A 21,932-nucleotide genomic window follows, 5' to 3' on the forward strand; every position below is an offset into this window, starting at 1 on the left:
GCAGAGAAACTCCCAGAGATAAAGACTACATGCAACCAAATCCTGCATGCCTGAAGAGTACCAGCTAAAAGAGACCTGAGGTAAAGCACCCCAAGACACATTCTAGTCACAATGACAAATTTCATAGATATGGATAGAATACTGAAAGTGGCAAGATCAAAAAGAGAAATTACATTCAAAGGAGCATTCTTAAGATTTACAGCAGACTTGTCACAAGAAGCCCACCAGGCCAGAAGGCAGTGGTGAGACGACATAGTGACAAAACTAAATGAAATGAATGCATCGCCTAGAATATTGCACCCAGCCAGACTCACTTTTAGGTTTGAAGGAAGTATACATAGCTTCATGGATAAACAACAGATCAGAAAATTTGCAGACTCAAAACCAGCCTGAAAAAAAACCCTGAAAAGTCTACTTTAAGACAAGACCAACCAACAGACACACCAAACTTTTACACAAAGATGACAATAAATCCCATGACAATTATCTCTCTCAAAGTCAATGAACTAAATGAACCATTTAAGAGACACAGAGTGGCAAAATGAATGAAAAAGCCAAATCCAACATTCTGCTGTCTACAAGAAACACATCCGAATAGTCAGAACAAACAAAGACTCAAAATCAAAGGCTGGAGGAAAATCATACAAACAAACAACACCCTTAAAAAAGCTGGAATGGCCATATTAATATCAAACGACACACACTTTAGACTCAGAAAAGTTGTAAGGGACACAGATGGACACTTCATACTAATAAAGGGATATGTGCAACAGGAAGAAATTGCACCACTAAACATATACACACCCAATGAGAAACCAGCAAAATATCTAATACAATTATTGATAAACGGGTAAGAAATCCTAAATTGAGCAAAGAAAGCCTCTTCAACAAGTGGTGTTGGCACAACTGGTTAGCCACTTGCAAAAAAGCGAACTCAGACCCCCCAGCTAACACCATGTACAAAGAGCAAATCCAAATGGATTAAAGACCTTGATATCAGATCTGAAACCATAAGGTATATAGAACAACACTTAGGTAAAACTCTCCATGACATTGAGACTAAAGGCATCTTCAAGGAGGAAACAGCACTCTCCAAACAAGTGGAAGCAGAGGTAAACAGATGGGAATATATTAAGCTGAGAAGCTTCTGCACCTCACTTCTTCAGAAATAAATCCTAAGATACAAGAGCCAACCACTGAATGGGAGAAATTATTCACCCAATACCCAGCAGATAAGGAGCTAATATTCAAAATATGTTAGGCACTGACAGAACTTTACAAGAAAAAAACATCTATTCCCATCAAAAAATGGGGAGAAGAAATGAACAGACATGTTGTTAAAGAAGAAATACAAATGGCCAAAAGACACATGAAAAAATATTCCACATCCCTAAACATCAGGGAGATGCAAATCAAAACAACAATGAGATATATCACACCACAGAGACTGGCATATATCACAAAGAACAAGAACAATCGGTGCTCGAGGGGATGTGGAAAGAAAGGAACTCTCATTCACTGCTGGTGGAAATGCCATCAAGTTCAACCTTTATGGAAAACAATATGAAGATTCCTAAAAAACTGGAAATTGAACTCCAGTAGATCCAGCTATACCACTTCTAGGGATATACCCTAGGAATACAAAAATGCAATTCAAAAATCTGTTCCTCACACCAATAGCATTGCAGTGCTATTTACAATAGCCAGACTTTGGAAACAACCAAGACGCCCTTCAACAGATGAATGGCTAAAGAAACTATGATATTTTTACAAAAATGGAATATTATGCAGCCATCAGGAGAGATGAAGTCATGAAATTTTCCTATACATGGATGTACATGGAATCTATTATTCTGAGTGAAATAAGTAAGAGGGAGAGATATAGACACAGAATAGTATCACTTATCTGTGGGCTTAAAAAAAAAAAAAGACGGGGCCAGAGAGATAGCATGAGGTTTGGTGTTTCTTTCATGCAGAAGGTCGGTGGTTCAAATCCCGGCATCCCCGAGCCTGCCAGAAGCGATTTCTGAGCATAGAGGCAGGAGTAACCCCTGAGTGCTGCTGGGTGTGACCGAAAAACCAAAAATTAATTAATTAATTAATTAAAATATTTTTGTAATAATTCTCAGAGACAATAGAGATGAGGGCTGGAAGGCAGAGCTCACAATATGAAGCTCCCCACAGAGTGGTAAGTGCAGTTTGAGAAATAACTACACTGACAACGAACATAACAATGTGAATGAATGAGGGAAGTAGAAAGCCTGTCTCAAATACAGGTAGAGCGGGTAGGGAGGTGGGAGATTTGGGGCATTGGTAATGGGAATGTCGCACTGGTGAAGGGAGGTGTTCTTTATATGACTGAACCCCAACTATAATCTTGTTTGTAATCAAACTGTACAAATAAAGACATTAATAAAGAAAAAAATTTTTAAAGTAGTGATTCTCAAATAGGGCGGCGTACTCCCCAGGGGGGGGCATGAGGCTCCGTAAAGGGGGAGCCTTTACACCGTAAAGGTTTGACCTCAGCAGACACTGTCATAACAAGTTAAACCCCGTGTTTGTCTCAATATGTCTCTGGAGCTGAGAGTTGCTGTGTCCTGCTTCAAACCCCACTTCGAAAAGCTCTGCACTGCAAAATATGCTCATTGTAGCCATTAATCCATACATCACCTCTGATGAAAAAATCAGCTCAAAGTATTTTATATATTTTTGTTTTGCAGGCTAAAGGTTTTTTTTAATAAAGATACAATTTACAGTCACGCAAGGGGGGGGCGCAAAAAATGTTTTCTTCTTCCTAGGGGGGTATGATAGAAAACAATTGAGAAGCACTGGTTTAAAGCAAGGTGGTTTCTCTTTTCCATCTAGATTTCTTCCTTCTTTAATATTAATCCTGTTTCTGGGGCAGGAAAGGTGGCGCTAGAGATAAGGTGTCTGCCTTGCAAGCGCTAGCCTAGGACGGACTGTGGTTCTATCCCCCGGTGTCCCATATGGTCCCCCAAGTCAGGAGCGATTTCTGAGCACAAAGCCAGGAGTAACCCCTGAGCGTCAAATAGGTGTGGCCAAAAACCCAATATATATATAAATTCTGTTTCCTTAAATTTTCTTTAGTTTTGTTTTTGACTTGGGGCCCACACCTCACAGTGTTCAAGGCTTATTCCTGGATCTGAACTCGGGAATTTCTCCTGGTGGGCATGGGAGACCAAGATGCAAGAGATACATGGGATGCAAGAGATAAAACTCAGGTTGGCCATGTGCAAAATAAGCACCCTACCTACTGTACTATTACTCTGACTTCTTTTCTCCTAAAACTTTACAGAAAGGCTTAGGAAAACAAACAAAATACCAACCTTTGTTTGATTCACAAAGCAACAAGGAATTCTAAACTGATAGAAGTTAAAAATGATAAAAGTTCACTCTGCACCTCAGAGAACCCCAAGGTGCCCTGAGAGAACAACATTGTGATTAAAAAGGGCAGAAACACTGACCTGCAATGAAAGGTCTCTTCATGTGCCTAGAGGCTTCTTACCTCTGTGAGCACAGGGAGGTCTGGTGGTTGGAGAACCCTGGCCAACTGTTCTTGCCCCCTTGCTTTTCAGAGGCCGCTTCTCCATTGTCAAGAAGTGTGTGCACAAAGCCACACGCAAGGATGTCGCCGTAAAATTCATCAGCAAAAAAATGAAGAAGAAGGAGCAGGCTGCACATGAGGCAGCACTTCTACAGCACCTGCAGCATCCCCAGTACATCACTCTCCATGATACCTATGAGTCTCCCACGTCCTACATTCTCATTCTGGAGCTGTAAGTACTAGGGAAGACTCTCAAAGGAATTAACCTGATGGCGGTGTTGATTGTCCACAACCAAAGGGAGTGACATCTTCCCAGATGAGCTTGTAGGTGTCTTGTGTTTGTCCCTCCACTATACCAAATATACCTCCACTTTATTAGAAGGGTGAGAGTAAGAAGGGTCCTGAAAAGCAGGGAAAGGTAAAACAAAGACTGGATCATGCTTTCTTTGTTCTGCGGTGAACTCAGCCTAGATAGGAGTTTCCAACCCTAGGCTGGTTGAGAAGACAGAACCAAAATGAAAGGTATGGGGGGTGTGGCTATGCACCATTCCCCTGCAACAGAATTCTTAGCCAGATGCCTGTGGAACTCCTAATAGATAGATCCTTTTCTACAGAGCACTCTACTCATTCTAGATTATCTGGGGAATCAGGCAACCTTCAGCTTGTCACTCTATTTGGGGCCTTCTGCCTGGCCCTTCATGACGGCAATTAATCCATGATCCCCCTCTGTTACCCAGACTAAAAACGATGCCTGCTAGGTATTGGTGTAGAGCAATCTAAAAGCTTGAAGAGAACAGAACCCTCAGATGGGGGCTAATGAGTGAAGACAGTGCTTTGCCTTGATAGTCAGTGCTGTGCAGGCTGCCTGTGGGTAAGTTCATAAGAGGATACCATCTAGTCACAGCTGCCATTTCAGTCTGGCTTTCAGGTGCCTGTTGGTCTAAGTGTGCATTGGAACCAGGTATTGGAAGCTGTAATTTACCCTACATTTGTTTATGATAAAAAAAAGTTTAAACATCTTTGGTTACATTTTTTAATTAGAAAATAAACAAAAGTAGAGTCTGGGCATTGGTATGAAGCAGTAAGGCATCTGCCTTGCCTGCACTAGCCTAGGACGGACCTAGGATGGACCACGGTTCGATCTCCCTGCATCCCATAAGGTCCCCTAAACCAGGAGCGATTTCTGAGTGCATAGCCAGGAGTAACCTCTGAATGTCACCGGGTGTGCCCCCCCCCAAAAAAAACCCAAAAACAAAACAAAAAAGTAAGAAAAAGAATCAGAAAGATAGGCAAAAGCTGGCTCCCTGTGTGTGACACCAGGCGGGGAAAATCCGCGAAAGTACACCGGCCCAGTGGGGCTCAGCTGTGAAAGACTGTGAGTGTGACCTGTCTATGTCTGTCTACTGTCCTCTTGCGTGAAACTCTTGCGAGTGGGGCAAAAAGAGGCTCAGAGGAGCACGGCCGCTCCGCTTCGCTACGCGGCCGTGCACTCTTTCTAAGGAAAGAACTCCATTGCAACAAGAAGGAAAAATCACACTAAGAACGGCGCTATATCACAGAAGCAAACATTTCTCTCTGGACTGTCTTCTCTGTTACATGCTCGGGCCTAAGATTTGACCCAGTGTGAGGCTTCATCCACGGAGGACTCCCCTCCCTTAGAGGCAAGTCAGCCCATCCAGAAAGGGAGGAGCCAGAGGAGTGTGCTGCCTACATCATATAGACAATGAATACCACTACAACACGTAGAAAAACCCACAATACAAATGTGACAATGGGGAAACAGCGCAGGCCAGCATCAGACATAGAGAATGAAGATGACAATTCTGAGGACCAGATAATGACTGAACAACTAATCAACCTCTCAGATAAGGACTTTAGACTAGCAATATGGAAGGTGCTCAACAGACTCCAAGAAACCATGGATCGAGTTGAACAGAACACTAATAAGAACCAAGAAAATATGAAGGCAGAAATGACAAAACTCCAAACTGAAATAACATGTCAACTAACAGGCCTGAAAAACTCAGTAAACGAAGTGAATGACAAAATGGATAAGCTCTGGGACAGGGTATCAGAAGCTGAGAATAGACTTGGTGCTGTGGAAGATGAGATACATAACAATTCCATACAGCAGGAGAGATTGGACAAAAAACTTAAAGCAAATGAGCAGACAATGGAAAAATTAGTCAAAGAATGGGAACAGACGAAAATAGAAGTCTATGATAAGATCAACAGAAACAACTTAAGAATCATTGGAGTCCCAGAGACCCAGGAAGAAAATTTCCAGGAAGAATCAATGGTCAAGAACATCATTAAAGAGAAACTTCCAGAGCTAAAGAATATATGTGATCAAATCCTGCATGCCCGAAGAGTACCAACCAAAAGAGACCCCAGAAAAACCACCCCAAGACACATCCTAGTCACAATGACAAATCCCACAGATAGAGACAGAATTCTGAAAACAGCAAGATCAAAAGGGGAAATCATGTTCAAGCAAGCTTCCCTGAGATTTACAGCAGACCTGTCACCAGAAACGCTCAATGCCAGAAAGCAGTGGTGGGATATTGTGACAAGACTGAATGAAATGAATGCTTCACCCAGAATACTATACCCAGCAAAACTCACTTTCCGGTTTGATGGAAGAATACATGGTTTCACAGACAAAAAACAGCTCAGAAACTTCACAGACACAAAACCAGTCTTAAGAGAAAAACTGAAAGACCTAATCTAAGACAAGACTACCCAAAAGACACACCAAATTTTGAAATAAAGATGGCGTTAAATCCCAGGACAATTCTTTCTCTCAACGTCAATGGACTAAATGCACCAGTTAAGAGACACAGAGTGGCTAAATGGATCAAAAAACTCAATCCAACCTTCTGCTGCCTACAAGAAACGCACCTGAATAGTCAGAACAAACATAGACTCAAAATAAAAGGCTGGAGAAAAGTTATCCAAGCAAACAACACCCATAAAAAAGCTGGAGTGGCCATACTAATATCAGATAATGCAAACTTTATACTCAGGAAGGTTGTAAGGGACAAAGACGGACATTTTATATTAATCAAGGGGTACGTAGAGCAGGAAGAATTCACTCTCCTAAACATATATGCACCGAATGAGGGGCCAGCAAAATATTTAATACAACTGCTGACAAATCTGAAAAATAATATCAACAACAACACAATAATTGTGGGGGACCTAAACACGGCTTTGTCAACACTGGACAGGTCAACCAGACTGAAACCCAACAAGAATATACTAGACCTGAGGAGAGAAATGGAAGAAAGAGGCCTAGTGGATATATATAGGACACTCCATCCCCAGAAACCTGGATACACATTCTTCTCCAATGTACATGGGACATTCTCCAGGATATACTACATGCTGGCACATAAAACATACCTCCATAAGATCAAGAGGATAGAAATTTTGCAGACTACCTTCGCTGACCACAAGGCTCTGAAATTATTTGTGAACTCCAAAGGGACTCAGAAGAAACACTTTAACACCTGGAAGTTAAACAGCCTCATGCTCAATAACCAGTGGGTCCGAGATGAAATCAAGGAGGAAATAAAAAGGTTCCTGGAAACAAATGACAATAAAGACACAAACTCTCAGAACTTATGGGACACAGCAAAAGCAGTACTGAGAGGAAAATTTATAGCTTTGCAAGCACACATCAGGAAGGAAGAAGGAGCTTACCTGAGTAGCTTAATGACACAGCTAATAGAACTAGAAAATGCTCAACAAAAGGACCCAAGAACAGGAAGACAGAAGGAAATAACAAAGCTGAGAGCAGAAATCAACGAAGTGGAAACTCAAAAAACAATCCGAAAGATCAACGAAAGCAGAAGTTGGTTCTTTGAAAAAATAAACAAGATTGATAGACCACTGGCAAACCTAACAAAGAAAGAGAGAGAGAGAAACTTGATAACTCGTATCAGGAATGAAAAAGGAGAGATCACTACTGATATGACAGAGATTCAAAGGGTAATCAGAAACTACTTTGAAAAACTCTACGCCACTAAAAATGAGAACCTGGAAGAAATGGATAAATTCTTGGACTCTTATAATCTTCCACGGTTGAAGGAAGAGGATGTAGCATATCTAAACACCCCCATCACCATTGATGAAATTAAAACAGTAATCAAATGTCTGCCGAAAAACAAAAGCCCAGGTCCAGATGGATTCACTAATGAATTCTATCAAACTTTCCAAGAGGAACTACTGCCAATCTTGGCAAGACTCTTTCATGAAATTGAACAAACAGAAACACTTCCAAATAGCTTTTATGAAGCCAACATCACCTTGATACCTAAACCAGACAGAGACGCTACCAAAAAAGAAAATTACAGACCAATATCACTGATGAATGCAGATGCAAAGATCCTCAACAAAATCCTGGCAAATAGGATTCAATGCCTCATTAAGAAGATCATCCACTACGATCAAGTAGGTTTCATCCCAGGAATGCAAGGCTGGTTTAACATCCGTAAATCTATCAACATAATACACAACATCAATAACAAGAAAAATAAAAACCACATGATCATATCAATAGATGCAGAGAAAGCATTTGATAAGGTCCAACACCCATTCTTGATCAAAACTCTCAGCAAGATGGGAATGGAGGGAACCTTTCTCAATATAGTGAAGGCCATCTACCACAAGCCAGTGGCAAATATTATCCTCAATGGAGAAAAACTGAAAGCCTTCCCTCTAAATTCTGGCACAAGACAAGGCTGTCCTCTCTCACCACTCCTATTCAACATAGCACTGGAAGTACTTGCTATAGCGATTAGGCAAGAAAAGGATATCAAGGGAATCCAGATAGGAAAGGAAGAAGTCAAGCTCTCACTGTTTGCAGATGACATGATACTCTACTTAGAAAACCCTAAAGACGCTATCAAAAAGCTTCTAGAAACAATAGACTCATATAGCAAGGTGGCAGGCTACAAAATTAACACACAAAAATCAATGGCCTTTCTATACACCAACAGTAATAAAGAAGAAATGGACATTAAGAAAACAACCCCATTCACAATAGTACCACACAAACTCAAATATCTTGGAATCAACTTGACTAAATATGTGAAGGACCTATACAAAGAAAACTATAAAACTCTGCTCCAAGAAATAAGAGAGGACACACAGAAATGGAAACACATACCCTGCTCATGGATTGGCAGGATTAACATCATCAAAATGTCAATACTCCCCAAGGCATTATACAGATTTAATGCCATCCCTCTAAAGATACCCATGACATTCTTCAAAGAAGTGGATCAGACACTTTTGAAATTCATTTGGAACAATAAACACCCTCGAATAGCTAAAGCAATCATTGGGAAAAAGAATATGGGAGGAATTACTTTTCCCAACTTTAAACTGTACTACAAAGCAACAGTTATCAAAACAACATGGTATTGGAATAAGGATAGGTCCTCAGATCAGTGGAATAGGCTTGAATACTCAGAAAATGTTCCCCAGAGATACAACCATCTAATTTTTGATAAAGGAGCAGGAAATCCTAAATGGAGCAGGGAAAGCCTCTTCAACAAGTGGTGTTGGCACAATTGGATAGCCACTTGCAAAAAATTAAACTTAGACCCCCAGCTAACATCATGTACAAAGGTAAAATCCAAATGGATTAAAGACCTCGATATCAGCCCCAAAACCATAAGATATATAGAACAGCACATAGGCAAAACACTACAGGACATTACAGGCATCTTCAAGGAGGAAACTGCACTCTCCAAGCAAGTGAAAGCAGAGATTAACAGATGGGAATATATTAAGCTGAGAAGCTTCTGCACCTCAAAGGAAATAGTGCCCAGGATACAAGAGCCACCCACTGAGTGGGAGAAACTATTCACCCAATACCCATCAGATAAGGGGCTAATCTCCAAAATATACAAGGCACTGACAGAACTTTACAAGAAAAAAACATCTAACCCCATCAAAAAATGGGGAGAAGAAATGAACAGACACTTTGACAAAGAAGAAATACGCATGGCCAAAAGACACATGAAAAAATGTTCCACATCACTAATCATCAGGGAGATGCAAATCAAAACAACGATGAGATACCACCTCACACCCCAGAGAATGGCACACATCACAAAGAATGAGAATAAACAGTGTTGGCGGGGATGTGGAGAGAAAGGAACTCTTATCCACTGCTGGTGGGAATGCTGTCTAGTTCAACCTTTATGGAAAGCGATATGGAGATTCCTCCAAAAACTGGAAATCGAGCTCCCATACGATCCAGCTATACCACTCCTAGAAATATACCCTAGGAGCACAAAAATACAATACAAAAACCCCTTCCTTACACCTATATTCATTGCAGCTCTATTTACCATAGCAAGACTCTGGAAACAACCAAGATGCCCTTCAACAGATGAATGGCTAAAAAAACTGTGGTACATATACACAATGGAATATTATGCAGCTGTCAGGAGAGATGAAGTCATGAAATTTTCCTATACATGGATGTACATGGAATCTATTATGCTGAGTGAAATAAGTCAGAGAGAGAGAGAAAAACGCAGAATGGTCTCACTCATCTATGGGTTTTAAGAAAAATGAAAGACACCCTTGTAATAATAATTTTCAGACACAAAAGAGAAAAGAGCTGGAAGTTCCAGCTCACCTCAGGAAGCTCACCACAAAGAGTGATGAGTTTAGTTAGAGAAATAACTACATTTTGAACTGTCCTAATATTGAGAATGTATGAGGGAAATGTAGAGCCTGTTTAGGGTACAGGCGGGGGTTGGGTGGGGAGGAGGGTGATTTGGGACTTGGGTGATGGGAATGTTGCACTGGTGATGGGTGGTGTTCCTTTTATGACTGAAACCCAAACACAATCATGTATGTAATCAAGGTGTTTAAATAAAAAAAAAATTAAAAAAAAAAAAAAAGAATCAGAAAGATAATATAGGGGTTAAGGTTCATACCTTGCCTGGGTCAACCCAGTTTTGATTTCCAAAAGTCAAATATCTCTAGTCATGGACCGGGAGGCTCCCAGGCATCGCCTGTGTGGCCCAACTAATCTTAGCACCACCAGACCAAAGAGGTACTACATTCTCAAGCCCTCGTATTGAAAATCTGTACAGTTAATGAAGTATTCCTGAAAGGGATCTCCAGAGCTCCTGAGCACTGCTAAGGAAAAAAAGTAAAAAGAAACAAGAGGATCTGAAAGCAATACTATTAATATTAGTCATTCTTTTGAGATACTGAGCTAGATATGGTTGTGAAGTCACTAGTATATTGTCTTCACTTAGAACTTAATAGACACTTTTATGGTCTTTCGAAGCTTAGCTTTCCTAAATCTAGAGGCATATTATGTTGTCAGTGAGCTATTTATGAGTGACAAAACTTCTATTTCATGTTTCAATAAAAGGCTTTGAAACTTGCATGCCTTAACACATGGATGTGTTAGTGTGTTGCAAATTCTGTTCATAGAAGCACATTCAAGTGTGAACCACAAGTGGTACACACATGCACTGACTCAATTAAAGCCTCTTTCTTCAGACATGCTTATTATAATGCATGTATATGTATGTATATATGTATGTATATGTATGTATGTCTATATAGGTATGTATCCCCAGACTTTAGTACAAGGGAAAGTAGTTGTTCTTGAAATGGAGTAGCTTTGCTTTAGGAGCTCATTGGCATAGCCCTTTACTTGAAGGTATATAAGGCCTTGAGCTTATCCTAAGAGGGAGAGGGAGAAAGAGGGAGAGGGAGAGAGGGAGAGAGAGGGAGAGAGATGGAGAGAGAGAGAGAGATGGAGAGAGAGAGAGAGAGAGAGAGAGAGAGAGAGAGAGAGAGAGCCAGAGCCATCCTGTGATTAGTGCAATGAACTGTCCTTTGGTTTTCTGTCTTTTGTCAGGGAATCCTCATCTGTGAAGTTCTTGTCCTTCAGAGAGATTACTGAGAAATTTGGGTAAATACTGGATGAAACAAGTTAATCAAACATTGACCAATTCTCTTAGTTTTTATCTTGGGCACACTGGTTGTTCAATTGTGAGCTGCTTAGTTTTTATGTGCTTGAGTTGTTTCCCTATTTCTGTTTGTTATTAACTTCTATTTTCAGTGCTTCATGGTCTGGGAAGTTAGTCGATGCTATTTCTATTATCTTGATTTTATGGAAATATGTCTTATGTGGTCTATCTTGGAGAATATTCCATATGCATTGAAGAAGAACATTTATTTGACTTTGAAGGAATAAAAAGCCTGATATATACCTACTAACCCCCTTTCATATTTTTTTTCAATGCAAATATTCCCTTACTGTTTAGTTGATCTATCAAGAGGTGACAATGATGAAATCTCCAATTATCATTGTGTTGCCATCAATGTCTTTCTTCAAGTCTATTAGCAGTTGTTTATGTATCTTTCTAGTCCCTCATTAGGTTCATATATGTTTAGGGATGTGATTTCTTGATGATTTCCTGATGATATCCCTTGACATCAGGAAATTACCTTCCTTGTCTCATCACTTTCTTGACCCTGAAGTCTATGTCATATGAAACTAGTATAGCCACCCTCACCTTTATGAGGGAGCTATTTGCTAGAAGAATTGTCTTCTGATTTTTGACTTTGAGTCCGTGTTTGCTTTGATAGCTCGATTGTGTTTCTTATAGGCAGAAATATGATGGGTTTAATTTTTAGATCTATCCTGCCAATGCCACTCTGTGTCTCTTTCCTGGTACATTTAACCTGTTGACATTGAGAGAGATTATCATGTAGTTGTGTACAATTCTGCAGGAATTTTGTATGCTTGTGTGATTTGTCTTGTCTTAAAGTAGCATCTTTAGTTCTTCTTGTGAAGATAGTTTTAAGTCTATGAAATGCATGAGTTGTATATTTGTGAAATTGTGTATTGTTCCTTCAAATGTAAACAAGAATCTGTCTGGGGAACACATTCTTCACAAGGCATTAATTTCATTAAGTTTCTTTCACTGTATTACACAACTGTCTTTGGTTCCAGTAGATTTTTTTAGTAAAGCTGAAGGACACTCCTTTGTATGTATGTTTTCTTCTTTGATCTGCTTTCAGTATTCTAACCTTTTTTTCCCATTTTATTTAGGATAAATCTTAGAGTCTTTTCACTTGTATCTCTTTTAGCTGTACCCATTGGCCCTCTACAATATGGGTGCTTGTGCTTGCTAACTCTGGAAACTTCTCAGCAATGATGTCTTCAACTATTAATTCTTCATAGGGGGGGAGAAGGGAGATCTGGGAAATTGGTGGTGGGAATGTTGCACTAGTGAAGGGGGGTGTTCTTTACATGACTGTAATCATACAACTATAGTCATATTTGTAATCACGGTGTTTAAATAAAGATAATTATGAAAAAATAAATATATAAATAAATAATATATTTAAAAATATTCTTCATAGGGATGGTCATTCTGGCTCTTTGTGACCATTGAGTCTTATGTTGTTCTTGATTCATCCCAAATTTCTCTTGTTAGTTAATCATTTACTTTGAGGCTTTTTATACCCATCTTCTGTTGTTTTCCACACTTCATCTTTGAGCTCACTGATTCTCTTTTGCAGCTATTTCTCTGCTTGTGAATTCTACCAGTGAGTTTTTCATTTTGCCCACCAAGTTTTTCAGTTCTGACAATTATTTATTGTTTTCTCATTTCTGTTCTTATATTTTCTTGTGTTTTAATGGTAGTCTGTTTCATTGTTTCTCTGAACTCATTAAATACCCTAAACATTCTATTCTGAAGTATGTTTCAGGGTGATTCTCTAGGTGGCTGGCTGTTACTGTCTTGAGTCCTCATGATGACAGTCTTTGCCCAATAACCAGGGTGAGGTTCTGTCTGGCATTATCATGGTTCCTTTGCAGTCTGGGGCTGAGTCCACTTCACTGTCACTGTCCAGGAGATCTCTGAGGGTGAGATGTTATCTTTTAGTCACAGTAGAGGTCACTATTTTGGGATCTCAGAGCTGATTTCTTATCTTTGGGCAGAGCCTGGAACCACAAGACAGGCTGTCTCCTGCTGGTGGGGAAGATGTGGCCTCAGTGCACTTGGCTACCTTGTTTAAATTGTTATAAGTTTGATTAGAAAAAAAAATACAAAACTTCATGAAACAGGCAACCTCTTAGGGTATCTATACTTTGAAACCAGTTTTGCAAGAAGCATCAAAAATGTTTCTTTAAAGGACAGGAGAAAGTTCTCAACATGTGGCATGAAATGTAGTACTCATGAATAGAATTCCTAAAAGAATAGTATTCCTAATAGAATAGTGCATATGTTGCCCTCTACTGGATTAAGAAAAGTTAAAAGCATAGCAGTTAATCATCAAAAATCGATTCTTATTGTTTTCTAATAATTACACTTTGTGTTCCTTTAAATTTTTTTAGGGCAAGTAATATAAAATAAATTGGTTATATGCCTGTCAATGGGGTAGAATGGGCAGTGGGAAGGAACCTAAGAACATTGGTGGAGGGAAGGAGACATTTCGTGATATTAATGTTGGAACACTGTATGCCTGAAGCAACTATATTATGAACAACTTTGTAAATCATGGTATCTTTCTTTTTGGGGGGGGGCACACTCATTTGATGCTCAGGGGTTACTCCTGGCTAAGCACTCAGAAATTGCCTCTGGCTTGGGGGGACCATATGAGACACCAGGGGATCAAAACGCTGTCCTTCTTTGGCTAGAGCTTGCAAGGCCTTACCTTACCTCTAGCGCCACCTCACAGGCCCCAAGTCATGGTATCTTAATAAAACTTTTTTTTTTTTGAAACAAAGGGCAAAACCAATCTGAAAATTCTGCATGGGTGTGTTTTGTAGCTTCAAGTCCCATTAAATAGCACCCTGCTTCTCTCTCCAGCTTGGTGAAAACTTTCTTTGATTTGCATTTTGGCTTCCTAAAAGGGCCTTTTGTCCTAGTGAATAATTTTATAAGTTAACTGGGAGATAGCACAGAATTAACTGGTCTGCACACAGCTGACCCTAGATTGGTCCCTAACATTGCAGATGACCCTTGAACACTGTCAGAAGTATTAGCTGAGCAGAATCATAAATATGCCCTGCTCACTGTTGAATATGGCCTCAAAAGAAAACAAAAAATCTAACTGAAGGACTGGGTCCTGGAATGTAACTCGGGTACTTTGCTTGCCTTGCAAGTTCTTCAGTTTGATAACCAGGCCCATGCCCACAGGGTATATTCCTGGTGGCCTTGCCATCAGGATCCCCGGCACCCCAACAAATATCTGGTTCCAAAAGGACCACCAGGAAAAATGAAAGATCTAGTTCAATAGAATGTATCTAAAATAAGGGTAGAGAGGCTTCTAACCACATTTATGAATTTGTTTGCTAGTAGATCTTATTTCTGAACATAATGCTCATGTTGGAATTTCACCCAAATACACATGTGACAACACTATTTTTTTCTTTAGGAACAGAAGGAGTGGAGCAGAGATCTTCCATAACTTACATATCTGTATGAGTATTATTTCTGTTTCTTCCTAAAGCTACTTCCTTTGCCTTTCAGGATGGATGATGGCCGGCTCTTAGACTATCTAATGAATCATGATGAGCTGATGGAAGAAAAGGTCGCTTTCTACATTCGAGATCTCATGGAAGCGTTACAATATCTTCACAACTGCAGGGTTGCTCACCTCGATATAAAGGTGAGGAGGGAGAGTATCTCCAGTTGGGGAGATAGCTCAAATAATCAACTATATGCCTTGCATGTTTGAAGCCCTGATCTTGGACTCATATGGCCCATAGGCACTACCAATTGTAATGCTGGGGGTCCCCAGAAAATAATGGGAACTGTATGTGGCTTGAAACCTTGATGTGTGCATCAAGAATTTTCTACACAAAAGTTTCCCCTAGATGGGGCCGGAGTAATAGCATAGTGGGTAGGGCATTTGCCTTACACACAGCTGACCAAGGTTCAATCCCCAGCCTCCCATATGGTACCCCGAGTATGCCAGGAGTAACTTCTGAGCACAGAGCCAGGTGTGACCCAAGTGCCACTGTGTGTGGCCCCAAAACAAAACAAATTTAACCCCAAGATTGCCAAATACCTGATTGCCAAATACCATCAAGAGCAGACTGGTAACCTTCCACCATAGTCCTTCTGGGTTGAAGCCCCCAAATAAACAAGGGCTGGAGAGAGTACAGGGGCAAGACACTTGTTTTGCATGTGGCTATATTGGGGCAACTCTGGTTGAATTCCCGGTAACACCTATGGTTTTCTGAGCACTGCCAAGGTTCATACCTGATCATAGAGCCAGAAGTAGCCCCTTAGCATTACAGGTGTGCATCCCCCAACTATTTGAGGGGCCAGAGGAATAGGACAGTGGGTAGGGGGCCTGCAGTCCATGTATTGAACCTGAGTACAATCCCCATCATCTTATATGATTCCCCGAGCATGGCCAGGAGTAATTCCTGAGTACAGAGCAAATAACCCCTAAACACCACTGGGTGTGGTCACAAAGCCCCCAAAAAGGTTTTTTTCTTGACACAAAAAACAGGAGCGAAACTGATAGGCTGGTGAGGTGCACTGGCAATCAAAACACAGATCTGAACCCTTTTTCTCTACACCCCCTGCTCTACACAGCCTGAAAACTTACTCATTGACCTCCGGATCCCGGTGCCAAGGGTGAAGCTCATTGACTTGGAGGATGCCGTCCAGATCTCAGGCCATTTCCACATCCACCACTTGCTGGGGAACCCAGAGTTTGCCGCGCCAGAAGTGATCCAAGGCATTCCAGTCTCCCTGGGCACAGACATCTGGAGCATTGGGGTTCTGACCTATGTCATGTTGAGTGGGGTCTCCCCATTCTTGGATGAGAGCAAAGAGGAGACGTGCATCAACGTCTGCAGGGTGGACTTCAGCTTCCCACATGAGTACTTCTGTGGCGTGAGCAATGCTGCCAGGGATTTCATCAACGTCATCTTGCAGGAAGACTTCCGCCGCAGGCCCACAGCCGCCACCTGCCTGCAGCATCCCTGGTTGCAGCCCCACAATGGCAGCTACTCCAAGATCCCCCTGGACACCACCCGCTTGGCATGTTTCATTGAGCGTCGCAGGCATCAAAACGACGTACGGCCTGTCCCCAACGTCAAAAGTTACATCATCAACCGGGGAAGTCAGGGGACGTAGCAGTCCCCATGTGGCCTCCAAGTTTTACATGGCCTTGGCAGTGTGAGCCCAAGGCTGACTGAACATGTCTGTGTGTCATTCTGGTCGCCCTTTCACTCCATGTGGTTCCTGCATGGATATAAATGAACCTCTTCTATCTCCTAGGTGGTTATTCAGGCTCTGAGCCACCATGAATTCACCCATATCTGGGACCTTTCTGGGGTCATTCGGAAGAAAGAGATCAAGTATCATGGGAAGGATAAAAAAAGGATGAGCAAGTTCAATAGAACTGTGTGTTCTGTTGGAATATTTTCACTGTGCATTCCAGGAAAGGAGCAGGCAGGCAACCCCAGTCAACACGAATTCTCTACAGGGAGCAGCTAATGTCTCTGCCTGGACTGGAATCATAAGCAGAAAGCTCTATTTAACAGAGATGCCATGTATAGCAAGGATTCTGGTTTAGATTGATTCTATATAGTTTCTTAATAGCATATGGATTCACATACATTAAATATATCCCCTTCAGGTTTCAGAGTTTTATAATAGATATATAGAGAGATTATATGTATGTATAAAATCAATCAGAAGTAACTGATGTGCTCCAGTTAAGACAGTCCTTTATTTCCCAAAGCATCGCATTGTTTTGACGAAGCACAATTAGATTACAAGTTTTTTAGAGCATTTTATAAACCTTGTATAGAATTCTTTTACCAGAACCTGTAAACAACAAGGTTAACTTTGCAGACTATGAACAAGATTTTTCTCTTGGTCCTGGGTATTTCACAGAGGTTCTGTAGATGAAACATTAACCCAAATATACTGGCAGCTTCAAGTTCTTCCAGCAGAATAACCTGCCAGGGACATGTCCCCCAAAAGTCAGTGCAGTGGAGGCTTTTTTCATGTCTACGCTGGTGTGAAATATTTAATGAAAATAAGATTTTCCTACAAAAGGGCAATTTGAAATCTTTCCTATAGGTCCTTCTTAACAACAGAAACATACTTTCTGATTTCTTCTGCAGCTGTAAAATGCAGTCCTCAGAAAGTTGGCTTGCTTTATTTCTAACCCCTGATTGAAGCTAAGGGGTCATTACCAAAAGGAGGCAGCCATATACGCTTTTCAAAGGCTTGGTCCTAAGTCCTTTGTGAAGCTATGGAATAAACTCTGATCCATCACTCTAACAGAGCATTGAGTTTTAAACCTTGGTTGCAATACACATTACCACTCAGCTGCTGGTATTTCTCTGGACTGAAAGGACAAATTGCACTTTGAGGCCAACATTGCTTTCTGGTGTATATTCTCCATACAAGTTGATTATGAACTGCCCTTTCTGTTGGTGGAGAGAAAAAAATAGACCTGGAAACATCATGTTCCTTCCTTTTTTTTTTAATTTTGAAGAGTTTTTGTCTTTATGTTTGTACATGACCCATCTTTTGTTCTCTAGAATGTCTTGAAAATTGCTGTCATTCAAATGCTATTTGGAAAATAGAATTCAACTGTTTATTTAAATCAAGTTGAATGATGTTGCTTCTCTCCTATCAGAGGGTAGAGATCATTATGTTTATGCAGCCCGAATTACAAGCAGAAAGCTAAAGATGGTCAGATAGAACTATAAGACTATCTAAATGAGTACACAGTTTGAAATGGTGGAAACCAAGCCTGTTAAAGATTTTAACATAGCAAGGGCTGGAACAGGTAGGTTATTTATTTGCCTTACATATGACCCAAACAGGTTTGATTTTCTGCTTCCCAGTGGTCCTCTGAGTCCACCAGGAGTGATTCCTGAGTGTGAAGCCAGGAGTTCTGTGCACAATGGGGTGTGGCTCAAAAACCAAATCAAACAAACAAATTAAAAAAAAGGATTTTAATATAATAAACTATTTCCATATCAAATTTCCATATCAAACATTTTCCTGCAGTGAAAATATAGAATTTAAAATACATATTTGGAATCAGAGCAATAGAACAAGAGGTAAAGCATTTGCCTTGCATGAGGTCAACCTGAATTTTATCTCCAGCATCCCATATAGTTCCCTGAGCATTGCCAGGAGCAATTCCGGAAAGCAGAGCCAGTAAGTAAATAAGCATCATCAGGTGTGACCCCAAAACAAAAACCAAACAAAAGTCTCCTCATTCTTTTCCATATGTTTAAAGTCAGCCTCCTCATCCACCCTCCACCTCACCCCATTCAAGATGATAGATGAACAAAGCAGTAGAAAGAACAAGCAATAAAATTAAACAGTACTTCACATTTTTCAGGATGAACCAAATACGTGGAAAACAAAACAAGTATATTTGATTCCAACTTTTCTAGTAGCCCTAGGCATCTGAGGTGATCCTTCTCTGGTCTTCCTTAAAAATTTACTTGTTCATATAAAAACCATAGAATACAATGTTTAACAGTTGGGAAACATATTTAATGAAAAATTTTAGTAAGTGTGTCTTCATGATGATAGAAAATAGAAGATGAAAGTCTAGTTCCCAGGGCTGTGATGGGAGAGTTTGCTGGTGCTATAATGTCCCAATGCCCTCCTGTCTGGCTTGGCCAGTACTCTGATCACTCTCAAGTCCTTCTGGGATTTTCTGTAGGTAGCAAACAGTGTGTCTTCTTGAGAGAGAGAAAATCAATGACAACAGCAGTACAAGGAGGACACAGACCTTGAATATCCTCTAGTGGTAAGTGCAGCCCATAGATTGTTAGAGCCAAAGCTTTCACAGATCAGCGGCAATGGTGCTCAGTTGGAGGGTGCAGTAATGAATGGATGCCCTCTCCAGGTACACATCTGGGGAAGTGAAGAAACAGTTGAGTGGGGAACATCACAGTGTAAACTAGTACGATTTCATTAACTGGAGCCAAAGTACAATCATTAGAGTAGAATGAATTTATAGAGGCCCCAAAAGAAAGGGGGTATATTTTATATAATTTAATAATAGAGAAAAAACTAATAGGGAGGTTCCCTGTCTGCAGAACCCTTCATCCCTCCTGAAAGTAATAATATAGTAGTCATGGCTCCAGAAGTCTCTATAGCAAGTAGGACAGAATCAGAAAGCCCAGGAGAGGCTGGAAATGTCCTTTGGTTTGCATTGGGGGTCACTGCTTATGGGATGAAGGATTGGCAACCACTTTCTTATACCTGTTTTGGCAGAAATATTTATTCCTTGGTAGTAGAGAAGAGATAATAAAGAACCTAGTCTTCTTCTATTAGAATTCTGATAGTTCTTGAAATCAAAACTTAACTAGGAATTAGTGAGTAAACATCTACCTGAAATGGGAAGAATAAATGTTGGCTAAAGTCACAAGTGTCTTGCTTGTCTTACACTTATTGCTTTGGGAGTTATTTTTTGGCAGGGGGTTGTCTTGAGTTGTAAAGGTAAAATGCAGAAAGAAGGAAAAGATAAGGGAAAATCTATACTAGTTTTGCAAAGGTCTAATGGTTTATCACATTCACTTTCATATTTGTTTCAAATATAGTAGATTCATATCCACTTGCAGCTAGAGGTGAGGACATTTTTAAGAAATTGTAATGTTGGCAGTGTCCTTCCAGTCTGACACTCTTGGGGACCTTAGTAAGCAGAGGAGAAAAGCTGGCTTCACTGCCTTATGGTTTGCAAAGTCTTTATAAATAGTAGTGCCTTTCAGAGGGGAAGATGGGGGGTAAAGAAGTCATGTATTTAGGTTTATTGATATTGCAGCATTTACTTTTATTTTAAAATATCTTTTAAATGACACCTGAATATAGGGTGATCCCAGGAATTACTGAGTTTCAGCCTTGACATTTTCTGCTTCATCTTTTCTTACACAGTCTTTGTTTTTACTTGCCTCAAATGTTTCCATTACTAAAATGGGAGTTGAGAGGAAAGACAGAGAACATTAATCTCATAGGTATATAGTGAGGATATCTAGAAAAATCTTAGATTTTTTTAAAATGTGCTACACACTGCCAGTGCTAAGAATTTTATTGATGGTAACTTTAAACATTCCAAGTGTTTTCAATATTTGTGTCTTTTGATACTATTTATGAATTCATGAGGTTAAAATTTCTGTAAAATTATTTTAATTGGAGGTACTCTTTGTCTAAATGTTATTTGGTTTTAGACTAATTTTATTCAGTAAAGAATTTGCCTATAGACAAAGGTTAGGAGAGAGGATGACCTTAAGTTAAAAATATTGTCTTGTTGAGTAATTTTTGTGGCAGACACAAAGAGTAAGATGCTCTCCCAGTGGCTGGAAGCACGGTTTAAAAGGTGGGACACTTGCCTTGCATGTGGTGGACCTAAGTTCCACTCCCAGAATCCCATTCATCCCTGCACCTGCCAAAATTGATCTCTAAGAATAGAGCCAGGAGTTAAGTTCAGAATATAGCTGCATGTATCCCTCTTTGACCCCCCAAAAGATGCCCTTCAAAGCATAACCACTTCTCCCTTCCCAAGCTTCATACTCTGGCAAAATTGACAAAGATGAACCTAAAAAGTCACTTTTCTCACTGGGAAGGCCAAAATGAGAATAAACTATTTTCTGGTACCACAAATATTCAGAGAATCATAGACATCTGTTACCAGAGTCCAGTTGAATGTATGGGTGGGTGTAGAGAGAAATAAATGTTAGTTTGGGGGGGGGGGATTTCCCTGCATGGCTTTTGGATGATGAGGTATTTTTTAGAATACCTCGGGATAATATGTTTGCTGTCCCCTAGTCTCTGCTATTTGGTGCCTGCACTTGTTTTTATTTTTTGCTTACCTGTGTAGAACAGTGCAGACATTAGATTTGTCAGAACACATGGGAGCACGTATGTATAAGCTACAAGTGATCGCTTAAATTTTATCCTGTGAATTTGATAGAAAAAGGAAGATCTCTATGTGGTCTCCAAATTTGGCAAACATGCAAGCCCACCGCATTCTGTTCAGCTTTGAGAATTGTGGAGTGTATACATTCCTTTTTCTCACCCTTTTGGTATCTTTGTGAAGTCTGAGGTGGACAAACATAGAACACAGACCAAGTACAGTGCTTTCTGGGGAATCATGCACATTATGGTTTTTCTTCACTATTTAAAGTCTTTAAATTATTTATAATTAAATGATGAAGTTCACACATACCTCACCAAGAAAAGGAAAGCAATCAGGTTAATATTTATTTTATAAAAGGAAGACACTTCATTATTTTATTCACTTTAGAGTGTTAAAAAGGGCTAAAAATCTGTCCATAACACTAGACATTTTTAATATGAAATATTATTCA

The 21,932-nt window shown here is 40.1% G+C and overlaps 1 protein-coding gene across 1 annotated transcript in view; it reads left to right on the plus strand.

Annotated features, from left to right (window-relative positions):
• LOC126026171 (kalirin-like) overlaps positions 1–21,488 on the plus strand; it is a 146,719-nt gene extending 125,231 nt beyond the window's left edge. Inside the window, exons 24-26 of the mRNA XM_049785871.1 lie at positions 3,597–3,797; positions 15,097–15,235; positions 16,174–21,488. Coding sequence (XP_049641828.1) covers positions 3,597–3,797; positions 15,097–15,235; positions 16,174–16,719 — 886 coding nt within the window. The 3' untranslated portion in view covers positions 16,720–21,488. The remainder of the gene's footprint in view (positions 1–3,596; positions 3,798–15,096; positions 15,236–16,173) is intronic.
• The last annotated feature ends 444 nt before the right edge of the window (positions 21,489–21,932 follow it).

This window comes from Suncus etruscus, chromosome 13 (assembly GCF_024139225.1).
Source record: "Suncus etruscus isolate mSunEtr1 chromosome 13, mSunEtr1.pri.cur, whole genome shotgun sequence".
Taxonomy (NCBI): Eukaryota; Metazoa; Chordata; class Mammalia; order Eulipotyphla; family Soricidae; genus Suncus; species Suncus etruscus.